The following is a 23,758-nucleotide window of genomic DNA, read 5'->3' as shown; positions in this document are numbered from 1 at the left end:
CGCCCTAGAGGCAGGGGTCCAGAACCAGGGCAATCGAGAAGCCTTCTCTGATAAGCCCTTCCAGCATCCCTGAGGTGTTGCCCGACTGCCCACCTTCGGAGGCAGTCGGGGGAAGATTGTCACTGTATCCAGAAGCCTGGCTATCCCTGACTCAAGACAAATGGGTACAATCCATCATTTCCGAAGGCTATTCCATTCCCTTCGTTCGCATTCCAAACCAATCAAAAAAATCCCTTCCAGATGTTCCACCCGCTTAAAGGGATCTTGCAGCTTTGGAAATTTCAAAGCTGCTTGCAAAAAGAGCAATTCAGCCAGTTCCAGCAGACCAGCAAGGATCCGGAATCTACTCCAGGTTCTTTTTAGTTCCAAAGAAAACAGGGGACTGGAGATCAATTTTGGATCTCAGTATCTTGAACAAGTCAGTCAAGAAAACAAGATTTCGGATGGTCACGCTGCAGTCCATCCTTCCCTATTGGGAAAGGGAAACTGGATGTGCTCTATAGACCTTCAGGATGCGTACTATCACATAAAAATGAACAGACGCTCCAGAAGATTCCTCCGCTTCAGGCTGGGAACCAGTCATTTTCAATTCAGGGCCCTGCCCTTTGGTCTCACCACTGCCCCCCGGGTGTTTACCAAATGCATGGCAGTGGTAGCTTCTCACCTGAGACGCCAAGGATTCCAGGTGTTTCCATATTTGGACGACTGGCTCCTCACAGCTCCCACCAAGCATCTTCTTCTGTTGGCCAGGGACTACACCTTTCACATTTGTCAAAATTTAGGCATTTCAGTAAATTGCGAAAAGTCTGTTTTGTCGCCTTGTCGTACTATTACCTTCATAGGCGCAAATCTAGACACAGTCAACATGTCTGCGAGACTAACAGATCAGAGAATAACAGACATACACAAACTGGTCTCGCTCCTCTTCAGCAGCAACAGAATCAAAGCCAGGTTAGTTCTGAAAGTGTTGGGGATTATGGCGGCTGCCATACCTCTGCTTCCATTAGCCAGATTCCACATGAGAATCCTTCAATGGATGCTCTTCACGCAATGGTCATACCAGCAACTTCCGATGTCCCACACCATCATGATTACGCAAACATGCAGAAATCATCTTCTGTGGTGGATGTCTTCCCCTCAGCTCTTATTGGGAAGACCCTTTGTCCCTTCCCCTCCGGTTGCTACTCTGACAACGGACGCCTCCCTGATTGGGTGGGGGGGGGGGCATTATCAGGGCAGAACTGCCCAGGGCACATGGCAACCAAACGAATGCCACTTGCACATAAAAGTTCTGGAGATGAGAGCAGTGCTTTTAGCGTTGCAAGCCCTTCAAGACTCTCTTCCCTTGGGAACGATAGCAATCCAGACGGACAGTATGTCTGTAGTGTGGTATATCAACAAACAAGGCAGAACCAGGTCCTACCCCCTGTGTCGAGAAGCACTCAGACTGTGGCAATTGGGCGATTTCTTCTCAGCGGTTTCTGATAGCAACGCACATCCCCGGGAAGTCCAATCAAATCGCGGACAAGTTGAGCAGAGCTATCCTCATGCCTCACGAGTGGTCTCTGAAAGACTCTGTTGTGAGATAAATTTTTCTCAAGTGGGGTCAGCCTTGCTGCGACCTTTTTGCTACTCCCCAGAACAGCAAGTGCAGAGATTATTTCACCCTATTCCCTTTACCAGGCCAGCCCAGCAGAGACGCTCTAGTCCAAGTTTGGCCCCGGGGACTTCTGTATGCATTTCCTCCCTTCCCACTAATCTCTCAAGTGATACAGAAAGCTATCGCTCAGAAGGCCTCGTTGATCCTCATTGCTCCTTACTGGCCTCGACAGGTTTGGTTCCCCTTTCTACATCATTTTCTGTTTGAGCGACCTTGGCATCTGGACCTAGTTCCAGATCTTTTGATCCATCAGTCGGGTCAGTTTCATCGCTCCCTGTCCTCTCTGAACCTCACTGCTTGGTTCCTCCAATTCCAACCTTAGCCAGGCTTCCTCAAATATCTCACTCTGTCCGAGATATTTTGATAGCTTCCCATAAATCTTCCACTCGAAAGATTTATTTGAGTAAGTGGAAACGTTTCGCCTATTGGGCTCAAGGAAGGGACATAGATCCTTTCACTGCTTCCATCCAAATGGTCCTTGATTTTCTAGCTGAACTCTTCCATGCAGGTTCATCTCCTTCTACTCTTAAAGTTCAATTGGCAGCTATTTCTAACTTTCATGTGGGCATTTCAGAGTCTGCCATAATGTCCCACAAGCTTTGCAAAGCCTTTTTGAAGGGAGTTTTTCTACTCAGACCTCCTATAAGAAATCCTCCTCCTCCTTGGGACCTAAATTTAGTTCTTAGTTCTTTGATTCTTTCCCCTTTCGAACCTGCAGCCTCCTGTTCTTTAAAATTGCTATCATGTATATATACCACACTCTTTGTGGTAGCTATTACTTCAGCTAGAAGAGTTTCAGAACTTCATGCACTCAGCTGTCGACCTCCTTATCTGTTGTTCCATAAGGACAGGGTATCTTTACGAACCAACCCGTCTTTTTTACCTAAGATAGCCTCGGCGTCTAACCTAAATCAAAGCATTGACCTTCCTGTGTTTTTTCCAGAATATTCTAACAGGTCTGAACAAAAATTGCATTGGCTTAGATGTTCATCGTCAGTTAAGGTACTATTTGGATAGAACCAAACAATTCAGAAAATCTGACCAGCTGTTTGTCTCTTATGCAGAAGGCAGAAAGGGACTTTCAGTTTCAAAGGTATCATTATCTAGATGGCTAACATCTCTGATTTCCCTTGTTTATGAAATTAGGCACCAAAAGCTGCCTAACAAACCTAAAGCCCATTCTACCAGAGCTTTGGCTACTTCTATAGCCTTCCAGGACAGACTGCCTATTGACACCATTTGTGCAGCGGCTACTTGGGCTACTCCTCACACTTTCATTTCTCATTATAAGTTGGATTTAGCTTCTAGGCATAGAGCTAACTTTGGTTCCACTGTTCTCAAGAGTCTGTTCCGTTAGGCCACCCGGGACAAGGTGCTAGGGACGCGGTTCCATCCAGCAAGAATGAAGGCGAGATAGACAACTTAACATATAGAAGTTATGTTCTTATCATAACGTTCCATGTTAGTTGTCTTCTTCTCGCCTTCTTCTTGCGTCCCACCCTCCTTCCCCCTGGCCTGGACAGACCTAGAGGAGTTTTGATTGTGACCTCTCTTTCTACCACCTCTTTAGGTATATGCTGCTGTGCATATTTTCCTGGATCAGGATGTAGGTCACCCTTCTCTTCTCCCTGGTTTATAGAGGTGGACTTTGTTTATAGTTATTCTGTTACTATTATAAGCTGGATCTAGCTTACAAACGAGATCTGAGGTACCTCACGCCTAGCATTGTGGGATATAAGGGGAGCCTCGAGCCGGTGGAACCAACTCTCGAGCTTTTAGAGTGGCCGAGTCGGAGCCGAGGTCGGCTCCGAACCCATCCAGCAAGAAGAAGGCAAGAAGAAGACAACTAACATGGAACGTTATGGTAAGAACATAACTTCTATTTTTTGAATCCCTCAAAACTGTATGATTCAAACTAATCACCAGCCGCAAAAAACTTCTCTACATACAGGGACAATGGTTCTGTAACCCACCCCCCTCCAGCTACAATGGGTCTCATGGGTTGGGTTAGTGGGGTGTTTATGAATCTTGGGCAAACCCTGTATTAACGGAATCAAAGGGTTGGTTGCTTTCATAAAGGAGAATAACTCCTCAGTAATAAGATGGGAGGAAAAAACATCTGTGATGTTACTCCCCACATGTGCAATAATCCGGTGTACATCCTCAGTTAAAATCCTGTCATAAAAACTATCATCACTTAACATTAAACGCATGGATTGGCAATAGAAAGATTTGTCCATTACAGCTGTAAGCCCACCTTTATCTGCTGGACGAATTACAATAGAACTATTTTGCAATTCATTCAAAGCCATCCTCTCCTTATATGTAAGGATGTGTCTAAGGGGTTGTTTTTTAAAACTAACGCGATTGTCATAAAACTGGTAAATATTTTCTTCAGTAAGTTTAAGGTATGCTTCTACCAAGGGATGATTACTGGGAACAAAGCTACTAGGCTTCCTCAGATTATAGTGAGGAACAGCTTCACTATTGAGACCAGATGTTGAACTGGAGTCACCATAAATGAATTGCAACATAACATTCCTACAAAAGACTTTCAAGTCTAAAATGGTATCAGACATTTTACTCGTGAAAGAGGGTATAAAATTCAGACCCTTGCATAGAATATGTTCCTCTGAGGTCAATTCATGTGATGAAATATTAAAAATAAGTGACTCTCGGCCTTCCCCCACATTTTCTTTAAAGTTTGATTGGGGTGTAATTCCCCTGCTGGATTATCACTCTCCGTGCTGATAGAGGAAAAGGCCTAAATGAAAGGGCCTCTTATTAAACCTTTTTTAAAGAAAAGGAGATTATGTAAATGAAAGTTTTTTGTATGTATGTACATCTTTGTTTATATATATATATATATATATATATATATATATATATTTTTTTTTTTTTGTCATTTGTTTTATATATCTTTATTTTCCTTTAGAGAAACGGGTGCATTTTCATCCTATATAGTTAGTATCTACAATGTGTGTTTATAGTTAAGCAGTTTTACTTTTTCTGTTTGTCTTTGTTCAGTATGCCTGGTTCTGCAGTTACCTGAACTGTTGGGATTGCACTTTCTAAGTATTTAATTGAATCATTTTTTGATTGTTTATTACTATTTTATTTTTTACTAGCAGTGCTATTGATTGGATAGGGCATTCATGTGATGTGTATATATTATGCTGGTCTATTTTATTTGCATCTGGTCTGAAGAAGCTCTAATGCGAAAGCGCTTACCATTTTAATAAATTTGTGGATCTTTTTCACCTCAAGACTTGCACCAGTTTATTGCTTTGCTGCTCTGGTACTGGACTGTAATAACAGAGTTGGACTATATGCACTATTTTGTTGGTTTGGTGTATTATTGCACCTGATTTGGTTATTGCCTGGTTGGTTACTCTGCTGCTAGTGTTTTCATTTTTGTCTTGGAAAAACTCACACTGCCTCCATTTGAGCCTGCCTCTGCAGCTGATATAAAATTCTTATCCTGGAAAACAGCTCTGCTCCTAGCAATAACTTCCGCTAGACGAATCTGAGTTACAGGCACTCATGGCTGTGGAACCTTTTAGCATTTTCCATCCTGACAGAGTTTTTCTAAGGACAAACCCTACATTTATGCCTAAGGTAGTGTCCAGTGTGGCCCTTAACTAAACAATTCATTTACCTACCTTTTATCCAAACCCACAGAATAAGGGTGAGAGACTCTTGCATTCTTTGGACATTCACAGGCAGCTACGCTTCTGCTTGGACAGAACCAAAGCTTTCAGGAAGACTGAACAACTTCTAGTGGCATATGCTGCAGGATCACAAGGAAAGCCCATCTCCAAACAGACTATTTCTAAGTGGATAGGCCACTGCATTCATTTCTGCTATCCACAGCATGGCAAATCAGTGCCTAAGGGCATTAGGCCACATTCAACCAGAGCAGCAGCCACTTCAGCAGGCTTCCTCAGATGAGTACCAACCAAAGACATCTTGAAGGCTGCAACTTGGAGTTCAGTGCATACTTTTACTAAGCACTATCACTTATCTCTCTACTCTAAATCCAGGGCAGGCTTTGCCACTGCAGTTCTGCAGGGCCTGATAGCCTCTCCTAATCCTATTTAGCACCAGCCTCCCTACTTTAGCTTTGGGATTCAACCCAATTGTAATGACTGCAACAGTGAAACACGATGTACATAGTACAGTTGTGTACCTACCATAAATGTCGATGTTAGAGTGTATTCACTGTTGCAGTCCAGGTTACCCTCCCTCCATCCCACTTTTCCTTGCTGGGACTTATCTGTACTTCTCTATTCTATACAACCTATGTGGTGTATTTGCTTCTAGATGAAGGAAAAGTTTTTTGTGTTGCATCCTTACTGGCATAATTTAGCCTACCTTTTTAGGGGCACTTGACATCTGGGGCAAGAAAAACTGAAGAAAATGGCGTCTGATGCATCTTTTATACCCCTGGCGCACTGACGTCAGGGAGGAGGTGACAGCAATTGACGCCGGACCCAGACTTTGGAACTTGGGCCAACTACGGGTAGCCTGCCAGCAGGATAAACCAGTTGTAATGACTGCAACAGTGAATACACTCGAACTTCTACATTTATGGTAGGTACACAACTGTACTTTTCGGCCATGTAACTTGGACCGAAACACCAAAGACGGAGGTGTCCATATTCATTAAGGATATCCACACCTCCAGGCTAGTTGCTCAGCATAATGCATCCGAGGTTATCCAAGTGCAACTAACTCTGGGCAAAACTGCAAAGCAAATTGTAGCTTGCTACAGATCCCCCACCATGGCCCAGGATTCCCACTCTTTTCTTGATGTACTGGAAAATATTCGGGTTCAACCAAACATCCTAATAATGGGCGACTTCAACTACCCCACCATTAACCGGGAAAACTACTCGTGTACCAACTCCTTAGCTGAACGCTTTCTGGATCTCATAAGCTCCAATGCCCTGGATCAACTTATCCATACCCCACCAGGGGCAACAATATCCTAGACCTAGTCATTACCAACATGAGTGACTGGTGTTCCACATCTGAAGTCAACTCCTCGTTGGTCCGATCCGACCATAAGCTAATCACTCTTGATATCCACATCCAACCCCCACCCCCCCCATTAAGGAAACCACAGTAAAAAATTTCTCCAAAGCCAACTTCAGGCTTCTTAAGACAGAAGTGGTGAACTTCATGACACCCATGCAGATGGACAGTACAGTTACAACTGCTGAATCCTACACAAATGCACTCTGTAAGCACTTACATCAGTGCATGGATCGTGCTATCCCAAAACGAACCAAGACGCTATCCTCCAAAAAAAAAAAGGAAGCCAATCTGGTGGTCCCCTGCCATAAACAAACTGTACAACAGAAGGAAGAAACTGTTGCAAAAGAGAGTAAAATCCCATGAGTGGAGGAGCTCCCTTGTCAGCCTCAGTAAGAAGCTGAGGTCCCTTATAAGATCAACACAACAACAAGGACAACCACAAAGCATTCTATAGCTATGTCAAGAATCTCGATGGCAGCACCCAGATCTGCTCTGAGTTACATCACAAAGGCAAGAAAATTACAGAACCAACTGATATTGCCAACATCCTGGCAGATAGGTTTAGTGTTAACTTTATTCCCCTCTCACCCCCCTAAAGGGCCCATATCTATACAGGAAGAATGCAGAGTCCCTGTAATCACAACTACGCAGGTAAAAGCTGCACTCTTGAAAGGCAAAAACACAGCATCCATGGGACCAGACAACATCCCAGGTTGCGTTTTACACGAACTTCAGAACGAACTGGCTCCCCACTTAAGCACCATGTTCAGTAATAGCTTCGCATCAGGCTTTGTGCCCACTAAATGGCACACAGCAACAGTTATCCCACTCCACAAAGGGGGAGCCACCACTGATCCTGGGAACTATTGATCTATTAGCCTGACGAGCCTGGTCTGCAAGGCCATGGAACGTTTCATCATGGAACTCGTATACCAAGACATTGGTAACCTCCAAACTCTGGATCCCACCCAGTTCGAGTTTGTGAAAGGCAGATCATGCCTTCTGAACCTGATCGACTACTTTGAGGCAGTCACCAAAGACGTAGATGAGGGTTACGTGGTTCACACAGCCTATCTTGACCTTGCCAAGGCTTTCGACACCATCCCCCATTCTGGAATTATAGCTAAACTCACTAAACTAGGTATAAATTCCTACGTTACAAGATGGGTTGCCAACTGGCTTACTGACAGAACCCACACTGTAAAAGTTGTAGACTCCAAATCTGACCTCAAAGCAATGACAAGTGGAGTACAACAGGGTTCCATCCTGGGACCTCTCCTGTTTGGTATCTACTTCTCTGAAGTACAGGCTAACGAATTTCGCAGATGACTGCAAACTAGGAGCCATAGTAAAGTCCCTAAATGATGTGGAGATCCTACAGAAGGGCCTCGCTGAGACAGATGCCTGGTGTCAGAGCCATGGCCTCAAGTTCACTGCCAAAAAATGCAGTGTCATCCCCTTTGGCAAAAACTTTGTAACCATGAACTACCACATAGGCAGCAATCTACTTAACACCGAATGCGTGATAAGAGAACTTGGTTCACAGGTGGACAGTAGTCTCTCCTTTGATAGTCACATCGCCACAGTAGTCAGGAAGTCCTTCTACGTGGCACACCTCATCATAAAAGGGTTCTCATTCAGGAAAAGAGGTCATTGTTCCCCTCTTCTCGACACTCAGACCCATTATAGAGTACAATGCCCCTTTTGGAATGTACCTCACAAGACATCTGCAGCAGCTGGAAAGGCCACAGAAGTACCTCACAAAGAGGATTACTGGCCTCAAACAAATGCCCTGCACTGACCTCCTCAAAAAACTCCAGCTATACTCCGTAGCATATCGCCTACTCCGAGGTGATCTCTGCCTAACATATAAAGCTATGTCAAACCCAGAGCTGTTGGACATGTTACACCTAAAGAAATCCCAATCCCTCCGAGCTACACTCTCTAGGGACCTAAACCTTGTCACCGGAATAAACAGGACAAGCTGGAGGGATAGATTCCTGTCCCAGAGACTTCCCATACTCTGCAACAGGCTACCCATCTATGTCAACCAAAGTTCTTCATTAGCACTCTTCAAGAAAAGTCTTGAGTGGATGGGAAATAGGAAATACAACCTGGGGATCACTTCTGTGCGTCTGCTCGACAGTGGCACAGGAAAATAATTTTCTTGCGTGGCATAAGCCAGGGAACCTTGTTGGCTTACATAGGCCCTTGGGCCAATAACCTAGTACCTACTTATGAAATACCCCAATACAGTCCAGGAACATTTTATAGAAAAAAGCATTCAAACAGAAGTCAGGAGAGCAGCCTTTCAAGAAACTGTGGCAGGTTTTTCCAAAGATAAAAAGGAAGAGCCTCCCAGGCTTAGTCAAAGAAAATGGCAGGCTATGCCACCCTTTCTTTCCCATCAAATCCACACCCTGGCAGCCTTCTGTTCCTTTTAGATACCCTTATCCTGAGGGGCATTCTGACAAAGGTTTTGGATGTCGGTGAGATCACTATGAAGCCTTCCATTTATTGGATAAATTCTACTGAATTGAAGAGATGTTGCTGTTTATAGTGACACACATGTCTCGATCTCAAGTCAGTGAGCTTGTGTGAGTCTTTCATCTTTTTCAGATGTTTTTGACTTTTGCTGTACTATTTTTGGTTCCCTTGCCTTCATTCAGACAGCCAACCCTGTGTTGTACATACACTGCTGGCTGTACCAGTTCACCCCTTGACTAATATTATTTTTCTGCCATGAACATTGTGGATCCTAAGGACGTCTGGAGTTCGTGCTGTTAATTATCAAACTGTTTTTTTTTCTGTGACCTACCTAACCAACCCTCCCACCCCACCCCCTCACCTATGATAAGAGCAGGCATGCAGCTCGGCCATGTCCACCCTTCCACCATCACTTTGGACCTTGGCTTCCACTATATAACATCCCCAGTCTCCACCGGGAATCATTGTGGGAGTGGTCCACATCACTACCACCCCATCCCTTCTTTCTGCTTTATCAGTCATTGAAGCTGTTAATTAAACCCAGATTGTCTGGGCCATAATTGTGTCTTTATCACTGTACGTCACTGGAGAGGCCTGGTTTGTCATAGTTCTCTCATTGTCAGTGTGCATGTGTCTGCCTTCTTGGTGCATCTTGAGGGTACATGAGTAGACTTTACAGTGCATGTGTTCCAACAGTGAAAAAAAAATTGAACCAGGAAGCTGTGAACTAATTGTAAAATAGACAGCAGTGAATATAGCTCAAAAATTTCTTTGCAGAGGTGCAGCACACTGGTATGGGGAAGTTGGACTGTGCTCCTCATGCCTTTTATACTGTTATGTACCAACTGTAAGATTATAGTACCTCAGCGTAAGGAAGATGTTCCATAGATGTAGCACTCTTGGAGTTGGTATACATGAAGGCACAGGCTTATGTAGATTCTTATGGGTTTCTGGTCTTCTCTGTTGGGTCTTGAACTGTATGGATGACAAGCTTGCCTGTCCTTTTTATCTGGCTGGTTTAGGTGGACACTAGTCTTCTTTGGCACACATCCTTCCCTTTAAGCCTCATTTTCAGGACTTGATATGCAAGGCATCCTATTACTTTTTCACAAGGTTCAACTATGCCAATGTATCCTAATGAAATTGGTCTCTGAATAGTCCTTACACCAGTCCATTAACTCCCCTGTTTTATTTCTTAGTAGGAGTACAGGGAGAAAGAGCCTTTCTCACTACTGATATTCACGGTCATCTCCGGTTTTACACTGGATGGTTTCATAGGTTTAGGAAGGCAAACCAATTTTTTCTCTTGCAACGGGTATGGAAGTTCCAGATTGAGCTAAGAAGCCTGTCCAGATAGAATGAGGATTGTGTGTGGATTGTGTGTGTGTATGTGTGTGTGTGTGTATATATATATATATATATATATATATATATGTATGTATGTATTTTACACGTATATGTGTGTGTGTGTACATATGCACACATACATAACGTTCTCTGGCTGTGGTGATGTGTGAAGTATTGAGGGAAGGACAACTTCTGTTGCCGAGAGTCTAGTTTTGCCCCTAATAAGGCGACTCTTGTAGCAGGACATAGTTAGAATTTTTGGACATTTAGTAAGAGACTTACCTTCTGAGAGCACTCCATAGTGGTTTGCATGGTTTTGTTGAGGTCTTCCAGGGGTGCTACTTGGATGAGACAGTCTACCAGATAAGGCAGATCAGCTGTCAGTTTCCTTTCATTTCAGGTCCTTGGGATTAGCTGTATCCAAGCAGACTGTTACTTCTTGGATCTCAAAAGCTATTTCTTTTTTTTTATTTTTTTCATGGTAAGAACCTTCCTTATTCTATTAAGACTCGTTTTACTAGATCTGTGGCGGCTTCTGGTGCCTTTTTTCAAGGAGATTGGATACTAACTATTCTTGAGACAGCTACCTGGACTTCTGTGCATACTTTTATGAAGCACTACAAAGTTGGATGGAATTTCCATAGCTAGAGGTGTTTTTGCTAAGGCCATCCTTCATGGCTTCCTAGAGAGCTCTAATGATCCTTCCTCCTCCCAGGTTTCTTCCCGAGCTTTGTCACTTCCCTTACTGTCATAAATACTGCAACAGTGAAGTGGAAGGACATATTACAGTTGTGTAAAATCTTGACATAATGGTAGATGTCCTCCTCTTCAGTGTTGCAGTATTCACTCCCTCCCTCCTCCCCCTGATCCATCTGTCTTCTGAATGTATTGGTTACTTTTGGATTTTCCTTGGACTGTCGTTCCTGCTTGGACTTTCTGTTCTGAGGATGGTACGCCCAGACGTCCCCTTTTATGCCCTGCGTCTACGCAAGGAGCATACATGTAATGTACAGTATACCTTAAAGCAAACTAAAGCTTTGGTATACTGGCCAGATGTCTGGCTGCCCTAGGCAGGGGATCCCTAATGTTATGAATACTGCAACAGTGAAGAGAAGGACATCTACTGTTATGGTAAGATTTTATACAAGTGTACTGTACTTCTGCAAAGGGGTACTTCCCAGGACAATCTTGGAATCTGCTGCTTTACCTTCTGTGCACACTTTCACTAAACACTACAGAATAGATTATTTTTCAAGGTCCAGGGCTGCATTGTGTAGGTCAGTCCTTTTTGGACACGTGGACAATTCTCATCATTCTCAGCCATCTTCCCTTCTGTTCCCTTAAGCTTTGTGAATCACCCATCTCTTTGGAATACTGCAACAGTGATTTCAGTCGGGACATAGTGCAGTTGTGTAAGAATTTACTGTGACAGTAGATGTCCTACAGATCACTGTTACACTAAGTTCTTACACAACTGCACTATGTCCCGACTGAAATCACTGTTGCAGTATTCCTTCCCCTTTCTGGGCTTTTCTCCTCTTCTTAACACCATGTCGGGCAGACCCTACGACCGAAGGAAGCCCTCTCACCTCCTACTTCGTTACTCTTAGCCGACTGCTTTTCTCTCGGATGTCTTCAGGCTGCTGGCTTGGAGATAGTCTGAGAAGTTACTCTCGTATGTCTATTGATGCATTCTTATGCTTGCAAACTGAGGTCATATACCAGACGTTTGCTTCTAGGAAGGTATAAGCTTTAGTACCTCAGACATCCGTGGTGAAAACCCAACTGTTTGAAGTACTGCAACAGTGATTGGTAGGATATCTACTGTAAAGATAAGTTCTTGCACTACTCTACTTTCTTAGTGTTCTTATGTGAGCACATCCATTCATCTATGAGATGTATAATTTGAGTGTGCACTGTATATGTTGTAAAAATATTCCATAGATAAAAGTGGCAGCTATAGAAGCTGCTTATTATTGTAATTAATAGCTGTAGTCAAATACAGGTGGTTAATGCTAGAGAGTTCTGTTTACTGTGAAGTGAATAGTAATATGCTTACAGTTTGGTGTTATTTTATTCACATTTATAAATAACCTGAAGGCAGGGTCAATGGACCAGGTGTTGTCACACTGTTACCAAGCACAATAAAATGTTAAGTGTTCAATATTTAAATTTTGTGCTCTGTTTTTAATAAGAAAGAAAAATATAAATGAGGAAATGGTGTACTCGCCTATATTTAATGTTTGATTTCTTCAGTTGTTGAAGGGATTAAAGGAGACAGTTTCTTTTACTTTTGTCCCTTATGCCAGAAATGAGTGCTAAAATTTATACTTCTAAGATCACTTTTTATTCATCTTCAAATGCCCGCTTTCAGTTACTGTTAATAAATGTGGATTGTTTAAATATTCCTGTGTTGCAGGTGCCTAGCATAGTAAAAGCTCTTCATAAACAAATGAAAGAAAAGAGTGTGAAGACCCGCCAGTGCTGTTTTAACTTATTAACAGAACTGGTTAATGTCCTACCTGGAGCCCTGACACAACACATTCCAGTTCTTGTCCCAGGTAAGCAATTTATGTTGACTTGTAGGGTCCTGAAAAATTTTGTAATTTGCAGTTATGTATATTTGCATGATTTACTTAACCAGGATGATTCATTTTGCTAGACTTATAAAGGAAAAATAGATTAATATGATTCTGTCTTGCAAATACATAACCAAAACCAGTAAAATCCAAAGGAGCTGTCCTTGAATGAGTTTTATGATTGTGTTCATTTTCACCAGTCACAATGTGATTTTTTTTTTTTTTGTCTGGCAGGTTTTGTGCCCTAAGGCATAGATGGCCACTGTTTGTATACATTGTGATATGTGCTGAGTACATAAGTGCGTCTATCTCCCTAGCCTGTCAGTTCTTTTATTGCCATTTGCATAGGTCACATTTTTCTTTCTACAGAATTTTATTATTTCTTTTTGTACTGGCTGTCAAGCCTCGTTTGTTCCTCTGCTTTGGAGATTCGCCCCAAGGCTGAGTTGAAAGCTGTCCATGGAGGTTCGTTTCATTGAGGCAGCCACAAAAGAAGCTGTATTCCCTCACCAGCATCCCAGCAATGAGAGCATTTTGGATAGCTTGGCTCTCCCCTTTGTTTGGGGGAGTCATGTGAAACTCCATCATTGTAGTGCCCCTACTTGCAGGTGCACACTTGCTATGAAAGCTACCACCATCAGTGGTTTGAGCCTAGCTCCCTCCCCCAGGCTCTCTCTCTTCATAATCACCACTTCTGTGAAGGATAGTAATAGTGTGTACCACTGGCACTGATCTCCCTCCCAAGGATAGTAGGAGATTACTAGCTATCGACCCAGAGGTCACTTCAAGCCTTGCCATTCTATCCCAATGCAATACCATAGAAATATTAGTTAATACCCAAGATGGCATTTAGTAATGGCTGCCCATGTCTAGGAGAATTGTAGGCACTATTCCTGGTAAGAATGTATGGTGCCCCATCCACTCATCCAGGTTTCTCTTGAACAGTGTCAGAGGTGCCGTTTCACATGAGTAGGTACCCTGTTCCAAAGATGCATCAGTCGCTGGGAGATAAATCTGTCCCTCCAGCATGTCTTAAATAAGTTGCAGGCCATGTTTAAGTCCCTGGAACTGGTAGCAGCATTTCATTAGGTTTGGGTCTGAGATTGCTCTGTAAGCCAGGCCTAAGTCTTAACCTAAGAAGTGTATATGATAGAGTATATTGACAGGGACTTTAGTCAGTCTGTGTATAGCATGTGCTGGAGTCCCTTGATCATCTTGGAAACCTCTGAGGTCTGTCCAATTACTGCAGGTGCTTTGTGTGGTACATACCAAACTGGGCATTGTACTCCCATTATGAGCCTAATTAGTGGGAGTATAGAGGGCTTATAACCTCTTTTGCTCTCAGGGTGATTCCTTTACTAATCAAGTGTGCTATGTAGAAAGTCTTCCTTACAACAGTAGACACATGACCAAACACTGTCAGCAGCCTGGAAACGTTGACACTAGTTTTTTTTTTGGACAACACAACCAGCAATGCCACTAGTTCATACAAAGTCATCTTTATTCGTAACCATACAGCAAAAACACTGGATTGAGCGCTTTCTTCCCCTAAACCGGGGATTTCATCAGAAGGTTTAGGGGAAGAAAGCGCTCAATCCCACCTCATCAGTGGCCCTGGTCACATTTTTGAAAAAATCCACCAGAATTAACAGGCAGGGTCTGCCCTTAATGAAGCCGAATTGGATAGGATCCAGGGTTTGGAGGTCACCTATGTCTTTATTTATAAACTCCAGATGAGGCTGATCTGGCTTATAGGTCTGTAATTCACGGGTCTGTTGCTAGCCCACCTTTGTGGAGGGGAATAACTGTTGCTTTTCTCCATTTCTTAGGAACAAAGCCTGTGGTTAGACTGTGATTGAAAAGGATACTTAATGGTGATGCAAGTTCATGTTTTAGCCTGTTTAGAAGACAGCCTGGGATGCTGTATAGTCCCTCAGAGGCTGTTTTTTGGCTTGGACAAGGCTTTGATGGCCTGCTTTCCAGATGTATGGGGTGGAGAAGTTTGGAGGAAGGTTTGTGATAGTTTTTGGCTAAGGGAGTGAAATTTTCACCAAACCTGTCCTCTAGCAGGTTTGCTATCTCTGTGGGGTCAGTGTGTGTTATACCATTGGTCACTAGTTCTGTTCGTGCTTGGGCCCTACCTTTCAGACTAAGTGCGTAGCTGTAAAAGGCCGTATGGTTATCCTTGGCTGTGTTTGCTAAGTTTTTCTCAAAGAAGCCTTTAAGAGAATTTAACGAGCTGTCTTATTTGCCTGTTGAGGCTGAGGAGGGTGCTTTTCCATTGTTGGGGTTTTGCCTTTGTTTTCTTGAACAGCAACGTTTTGCGTTTATTGTAAAGTTAGTTGATGCTGGATGTCCACCATGGCGACTTTTTACTTGGGGTTCTGACTTTGATTTTTTTCTGGTACAGCCGAGTCTATACATTTATGCAAGTGATTTGTACAAGGCTGTAGTATAAGCTTAGGTGTAGTTACCACATGTTCATCGTGCATACAGCTGCAGTCATAACAGATGGGTTCTCCTGCCGTCAGGCGGGTCCTTGGTCGGCCGAATTCCAAAGTCTAGGTCCGGCGTCGGTTGTCGTCGCTTCTTCCCTGACGTCAGTGCGACAGGGGTATAAAAGAACCAGCTGACGCCATTTTCTTCAGTCTTTCTTGCCACGCGGTGCCCGAAGCAGTTCGCAAGTGCCGGTCGGCCAGCTCCTGAGATTACGAAAAATTTGGAACCGAAGTCTTCTTAAAAGCTAAGTACCCCGTTGGGGAAACTTTTTCTTGCCTCAGACCAAGTTAATAATTGTATTTCTTGTGGGAAGCAAATACCGCATAAGGATTTCCATTCCCTCTGTATACCTTGTTTAGGCCCAGACCACGACGTCTCGGTCTGTCGCTTTTGTGCTACATTCAACAAACACACTATTAAGCATCGGGCGGAGTTCGCCCAGCATTATTTTGGAAAAGCATTTAACTATACTATGTCGTCGGATACTCCGACTCCGGTTTTGTCTAAAAAACGCAAAGACAAGGACCGACACTCTAGGTCCGCGGCCTCTACCGACACCACGCCTAAGCCGACTACATGTGGTCCAGTTCTCAGCGAGGCGCCTACGCAGCCCCTGATTACCGACGACACATCTTTGGCGGTGTCCCCTGTACCCAAGGTCGCAGGCTCCTCGGCCCACACCCTGACTACAGATACCGAAGCCACGCTTGGCGTTGAAACACAGAATGTGGACAGGTCCACCTCCACTCAAGGTGTCTTCAGACCTTCCTCTTCTTTTTCCATCAAGGCTTTCACCAAGTCTAAAGCTACCATGCACCCTAAGAGACCAGCTACACAGGGCCCATCTCCAGGCCCCATGCCTAAGAAACAGATGCTTAAAATGGCTGAGGATTTAATTACTCTAATCAGAAGTTCTCAGCCACCTCCGGACAAAAGACCCAGAGTGGAGGAAGATTCACCCTCCTCTGATTAGGGCTCCATTATTTCAGAGCACTCTGATTATCAGGAACAGTCTTACTCCCCTTTTGAAGACTCTGATGCAGAGGAATCTATTCCTTCTGTATCCCCCCCTGAGGATTACTCATTTGGTGAAACTCTGCATACCTTAAGGGAACACTTCCACCGGGAAGGCCAGGATTATTCAGATTCCAAGAAAAGGCTCAGGGAATTTCTTTTGTTACCCCAGCACAGGCCTCTGGCTATACCTCCTGTCCTGGACAATCCTAGATGATGTTTACTCGGAGGCCTGCCTTAACCCGGATTCTCTTCCTCCAGCTCCAGTTAAGCCTGACAGGTACTACAGGGTTCCTGACTCGCACCAATTTCTATACAAAAGCCATGCTGCTGACCTAGAAACCATCTCTCAGGGGCCCAAGGGAGTTAAGGCCTCCATTACCAAAAACCCATTGCCTTTCGAGAGAGATTCCAGATCCTTAGAAAGGTGGGGAAAAAAGGTATAAACCTCTGCTACCTTATCCATGAGGGCCTTAAACTTTCAGTTTCATATGCTAAAATACCAACAGTTTCTGTTATCTCAATTGAAAAGTAAAATGTCACAACCTGAACAACCAGACATGAAGGAGTTGCAGGATTTGATGCATAGTGCAGAACAAGTGGGTAAACATACCTTACAATGTGGTTTTGATGCTCTAGAGGCCTCGTAGAGCTGCTGTTACAGGCTCAGTCATACGTAGGCATGCCTGGCTCAAGGAACAAGCCTTGCCTGATCATGTCAAAGCTAAATTACTAGACGCTCCTCTTCAAAAGAATGTACTATTTGGGGCAAATGCTGAGGAAGTATTACGGAAAATGGAGTAAAAGGCTAAATCAATGCAAACTGTGAAAGAATTTCTGCAGGTCTAACCCCCACGTTTTAGTAGAAATTGGCCTTCCAAAAACTGGTCCTTTCCTGCCACAGACAGACCCCAAAGAGGCAGATACAGGCGCCCGAGGGGCAGAAGACAAACACAAGGCTTGTACAGAGGCAGACAATGGCAAGCTCCTACACAAAGAGGTGGTGAGGACAACTCGCAATCTTTCAGAAAGCAAAACAAATGACTTTCCCCTTTGCATGCCAACCAGGTCTCAAATGGCAGCCTCCTTAGGAGGAAGCTGGCACTATTCTCAAAAAATTGGCATATTGTCACAAAGGACAAATGGATCCTGGACATTATAAACAGAGGCTACAAATTCAATTTTTCATACCCTTCCAAAAATGAAAGGCATGCCAAACCTGCCACACAATCAAAGGGCAGAGGCACAAAAGCAAATTTCAGGTCTTATAAACATGAAAGCTATTCAAGAGGTACCTACACACGAACAAGGTCAAGGTTTTTATTCCAGGCTATTTCTGGTGCCAAGGAAGGGAAAAGATTGGAGACCAATTTTGGATCTTTCCATCCTAAACACATTTCTACTCGTACCAAAATTCAAGATGCTCACTCTACAGCAACTTCTTCCCATGCTGGGCAAGGAGTCTTGGCTGGTAACATTGGACCTCAAGGAGGCACACCTGCATGTCCCAATCAGACAAAATTGCAGAAGATACCTCAGATTTCTTGCAGGTTCAACCCATTATCAATTCTCTGCATTGCCCTTTGGTTTATCTACTGCGCCCAGAGTATTCACGAAATGCCTGGCATCAGTAATTGCCAACTGCAGACTTCAAGGGATACAAATATACCCTTATTTGGACGACTGCCTGATCCAAGCGGACAGCAAGCACATTCTTCTGAAACATCTGGCTTATGTAATAATATTATTAAACTCTCTAGGATACACAGTCAACAAAGAGAAATCAAGACTAATACCCTCTCGGAAAATAATTTTCCTGGGTGCCAATTTGGACACAAACACCCAGATGGCCTACCTCACGCCAGAGAAGCAGGGGCAACTAATTCAATATTTCAGAACACTGGCAAATTGCACCAGGCTGACTGCAAGGAAAATCCTGCAGGCTCTGGGATTCATGGCATCTTGCATCTTACTAATCCCATGTGCAAAGCTGCATATGAGAAAACTACAATGGTACCTAAAAAACATATGGTCTCAACACAGCCACAGTTTGGAAACAATAATACCATTAATTCCATGTCTGCAAAAGGAATTTCTGTGGTGGGCTCAAGCATGCCAAACAAACACAGGTCTTCCATTCAGCAAGCCTCAAGCAAATCAAGTCATCACAACATACGCCTCGGACTACGCCTGGGGGGCGCACATGACAGACCGGTGCATTCAGGGCAAATGGACCCAAAAAGAAAAGCACCTTCACATCAAATAGAAATGCTAGCAGTGATAAATGCTATTTCAAGGACCTTCTACAACCAGGTCAGCTATTGATAAGAACAGACAACACCACAGTTATGTGGTACATAAACAAGCAGGGAGGAATGCATTCTTATCCCCTATGCAGACTGGCCATGTCACTTTGGAACATGGCCATGGACTTACAAATGGAACTACAAGCACAGTACTTGCCAGGCAAGGAAAACACGCTGGCAGACAACCTAAGCAGGAATATGACAGATCCACACGAATGGAAGTTGCATCCAAAAGTTTTTACGGAAATAATCCAAGAATGGGGAAGGCCAGACATAGATCTCTTTGCCTCTCACAAAAATCATCAATTGACAAAATTATGCTCAAGGCTCTTCCATCTAAAGGCCTGGAGAGTGGACGCTCTCTCTTTCAGTTGGACATCAATGACAGTTTATGCCTTCCCACCTCTTCCTCTGCTGCCCAAAGTCCTATTGAAGACCAGAGCAGACAGACCAAAGATGATCCTCATTGCTCCGGACTGGCCAAGGCAACACTGGTACCCACTCCTGAGGAGCCTGACGCATTCCCCACCATGGACCCTGCCTCTAATGCCTCTTCTTCTGACTCAGCACAGCTTCAAAACTCTTCACAGTCAGCTGAAAACACTCAACTCTTCTTCTGACTCAGCACAGCTTCAAAACTCTTCACAGTCAGCTGAAAGCACTCAATCTAGCCGCATGGAAGATTCCTTAGCATCGCAGCAGGCCCTGCTCTCCAAGGAGGTGCAGGATGTCATTTTGGAGGCCAGAAGGCCATCAACTAGAAAAGCTTACTCTGCAAAATGGAAACGTTTTTGTGTTTGGAATGAGAAAAAGGGCCAGTGCCCTGGAAAACTGAATTTACCTCAAATACTACAATATTTGGCTGAACTGCTAAGCAGTGGACTTTCGTTCTCCTCCCATCAAAATCCATGCCTCAGCCATTTCTGCAGATTACAACACTGATCCACCTTTATTCTCTCACCCTCTATTAAGACAGTTCCTCAGAGGGGCTAAGAATTTAAGACCTCCAAGAAAACAACCAATACCTGCTTGGGATCTTAATTTCATTCTGGAAAAACTGACTTTGCCTCCTTTTGAGCCAGCTGCCTCATCAGATTTACAATATTTGTCCTGGAAAACAGCTTTCCTTCTGGCTATCACTTCAGCTCGGAGAGTTTCAGAACTACAGGCTCTTATGGCTGTCCAGCCTTTTATCATCTTCCATCAGGACAGAGTTTCATTACGTACCAGCCCGTCCTTTATGCCTAAAGTGGTATCCAGGGTAGCTTTAAATCAGGCCATACATTTACCTACCTTTTATCCTAATCCTCAAAACAAAGGGGAGAGATTACTGCATTCCTTGGACATCCACAGACAACTGTGTTATTATCTGGACAGAACGAAACCTTTCAGAATATCAGAACAGCTTTTTGTGGCCTATGCGGTAGGAGCTCAAGGAAAGTCAATATCCAAACAGACAATCTCAAAATGGATAGCCCACTGCATACGCTTTTGCTATTCCTTTCATGGCAAAACTGTACCTACAGGCATTAGAACTCATTCTACCAGGGCCACAGCCATCTCTGCAGCCTTCCTCAGAGGAGTTCCTACCAAGGATATTTTAGAAGCAGCCACTTGGAGTTCTGTGCATACCTTCTCCAAGCACTACAACCTACCATTATACTCCAAATCTAGAGCAGGCTTTGCCACTGCAGTCTTGCAGGGCATTTTGGCTCCTCCTAGCTCCACCTAGTGCCTACCACCCCTTTCTTAGCTTTGGGATTCTACCCATCTGTTATGACTGCAGCTGTATGCACGATGAACATAGTACAGTTTTGTACCTACCATAAATGTAGATGTTCGAGTGCTAATACAGCTGCAGTCCAGGTTTCCCTCCCTCCTTCCCCTCTAGGGGTGTTCTTTTATGGTGTATTTGCTTGCAACTACTGGTCTTTGATTATATTGCATTGCATTAGTACATAATTTTATGTATTGCTTTCCTTCTGGGGGCACTTGACATCTGGGGCAAGAAAAACTGAAAAAAAATGGCATCGGCTGGTTCTTTTATACGTCTGTTGCACTGACGTCAGGGAAGAAGCGACGACAACCGACGCCAGACCTAGACTTTGGAATTCGGCCGTCCGAGGACCCGCCTGACGGCAGGAGAACCCATCTGTTATGACTGCAGCTGTATTAGCACTCGAACATCTACATTTATGGTAGGTACAAAACTGTACTTTCTAGCTGGGGGTGGGGCTTGGAATGCATTTATACCTTCACCTAGTATACTTTGCCTTGGTGAAGTTTTTTAGTCTGATTTCGTCCATTGTGAGTTTTGGTGTTAGTGTCAGCTCAAAGGTGACCGATGTGTGGTCAGATTTAACAAATGAGGGTCCGACAATTGCAGTCGTGCATCATCCTCTTGTCAGGGTATGAACAGTTTGTACCAGGGCATTTGAGTTGGTCAAGAAACATTTGCACTAGCAAGTTAGATCTAATGTAGATTTCCGTATTGGTGGTAGGGTAACTGAAATCCCCCATACGAGTGTTCAGTAATATTTGGATGGTCTCCAGTTTGGTCAAGTAGGCTTTGTGCACGTCATGACCCATGGATTGGGATGTATAACTGGCTATGACTTGAATGGGGGTCTTACCCACCATAACCTGAACTTGGAGTAACTCCATGGAGTTGTCTAGTCTAACTAGACAGGAGGTGAATTTATCTTTACTATAGATAGAAACACTGCATCCTTTGGTTCTCACATGTTCATTTTGCAGTCTGAAGGTGCAGAAGACATTGTAGCCCTGCAGTGCCCAGGGTACTGTCTCAGGCCTTAACCAGGTTTCTGTGACTGCACAGACATCTACATCCTCCAGTGAAAGAAGTGCTTCCAGGGTGTGCAGTTTCTGGTTTAAGCTCCTAGCATTTAGCAGCATTATGCAGCGGTTAGCATTGTTGCCTCACAGCAAGAGGTTCTCCGGTTCGATTCTTGACTGGAGCGCCTACTGTGTGGAGTCTGCATGTCCTCCCTGCAGTTGAGTGACATTTAAAGACTGCAGGTAGGTGCGTGCATGAATGGGTGTGCCTTCGTTGAAGGTTGGGCGTTGGGCTGGCACCTCTGCACCGTAAAAATCTACTGCCAATCATAAGCGGACTGGCGTTCGCTGTGGCAACCCCTAACCGGGAAAAGCCAAAAGACATTGCTTTTTACCTTTATTTTGTTGTGAGCGAATTTCACATCAGTAAGTTTGTTTTTGAGATCTTGCCTAAAAAAGGTACTTTGGAGGAGGCAAGAGTCATTGCAAGCAGCCAAAAGCCTAAAATTGCCAAGTGCAAACAGTCTCTGGCAAAGCAGTGAGGTTTGTTGACCATGGCTTTCCAGGCTGAGAGGAACCGGATCCGCTTTGAATAGTTATTGAAATCAGTCATTTTTTATTTATACTGTGGCATCATTCTAGGTGAGAGTAGTAAGCTGCTCAAGATTAGGGACATACCTGCCTGGGACATGTACTCAGAGAGCTCAATCATGTCTCTCTCCATATAGTCCAGTGAGATACGTCTCAGATCATTCACTCCCTCATGAACTATGACAGAGTCATAATGGTACTTGTTGCTGAAGGACCTGAGTGCATGTGTGATCTGACGAATCCTGGCACCAGGCAGGCAGCTGACTGAGTTTCTCCTTGTCCAACCTGGTGAGTGGGACATTCATGTATCTCACTGTTGAGTCTCCATTGACTAGAAAATTTGTTTGAGTGTTACACTTTGTGAGCTTGGTAGGTGAGACACTTGTGTTACTGTGTGTCATGGGTGCTGTGGAAACATAAGTTGTAGAAGTCTTGTGTTTTTGAGGTCTCTAGTGCCTCAGTAGGTTTTTTGAGAGAACCTCCATATATGTTGATTTTTGTGTTAGATGCATACTGTGTGAGTAGTGGCACTGTGTGCATGTGTAGTGGTGGGTGGGTTGACAACCTCTTCTGTTACTGTTTTGAATGCGAGAGCATGGATTCAAGATTCTTTGCAATCCATCTTACATACTTTGTACTAGAGTGAGTCATTAGCAGAGGGTTGTCGGTGTACATGAGGCAGTTGCTGTACTGCCTCAAGAGAGTTCCAGGTCAACAAGGTTGGCAGGAGAAACAAGGGTGGTCCAACTGTTCATAATGCAAGGTTGAACTAAAGGGGGCTTTTCAAGATTGATCGAGGAGGAACTTTGTGGATGGATATTTCTGCCTGTTTTTTTGTGGTGGTTTAATAGGTTTCAGCTCACTAGCGGTATTTCTTTGACCAGGAAAGTATTACGGATGAGGGCTATACTAATGTGCTATAGCTGTATCTATGGAAAAATGTTGAATTAATAATTAAGTTATGGTGCACAATTGTGCGGCAGTGCTGAGCAACCCGCAAATGAGCATAAACCTGCTCAAATGTAGGGCTTAAATACCAGAAGCCGAAAACTTGAAAAAAAAAACTTTAAAAAAAGTTTAAAAGCTCCAATGAGGATGCTTGCTCCAAGCCCTAGACCAACAACCCTTCACCAGAGAGGTACAAATCAGCACAGTCCTTTCACTAGAGTGTAGAAAGGACCCTTCCAATCCAGGATGGCCTGGAAAAACGTGCTCAGAACAAACTGCCACTATAAACAGACCTAGATGCAGCAAACATGTATCTGGACTGTGCTAAAGCTACTAGCTACCCTAGTTTCAGCAGAAACCACTAGAGAATATTTAACACAGCAGAAAAATAGCAGTGAGACACTAAAATAAATTTAAAACAGCAAAAAATCAGCAAGGAGACTCTGAATAGTGTTTTAAACAGCTAACGTCCATTATTTTAACACTGCTTG

The 23,758-nt window shown here is 43.9% G+C and overlaps 1 protein-coding gene across 1 annotated transcript in view; it reads left to right on the top strand.

Moving 5' to 3' along the window:
- CAND1 (cullin associated and neddylation dissociated 1) overlaps positions 1–23,758 on the top strand; it is a 2,253,229-nt gene that overhangs the window by 828,722 nt on the left and 1,400,749 nt on the right. The window contains exon 9 of the mRNA XM_044088050.1: positions 12,954–13,095. Within this exon, the coding sequence (XP_043943985.1) occupies positions 12,954–13,095 (142 nt within the window). The remainder of the gene's footprint in view (positions 1–12,953; positions 13,096–23,758) is intronic.

The sequence above is a fragment of the Protopterus annectens genome, chromosome 11.part0, assembly GCF_019279795.1.
Source record: "Protopterus annectens isolate FY-2018-M chromosome 11.part0, PAN1.0, whole genome shotgun sequence".
Taxonomy (NCBI): domain Eukaryota; kingdom Metazoa; phylum Chordata; order Ceratodontiformes; family Protopteridae; genus Protopterus; species Protopterus annectens.
This window is presented reverse-complemented; position numbering and strand designations above follow the sequence as displayed.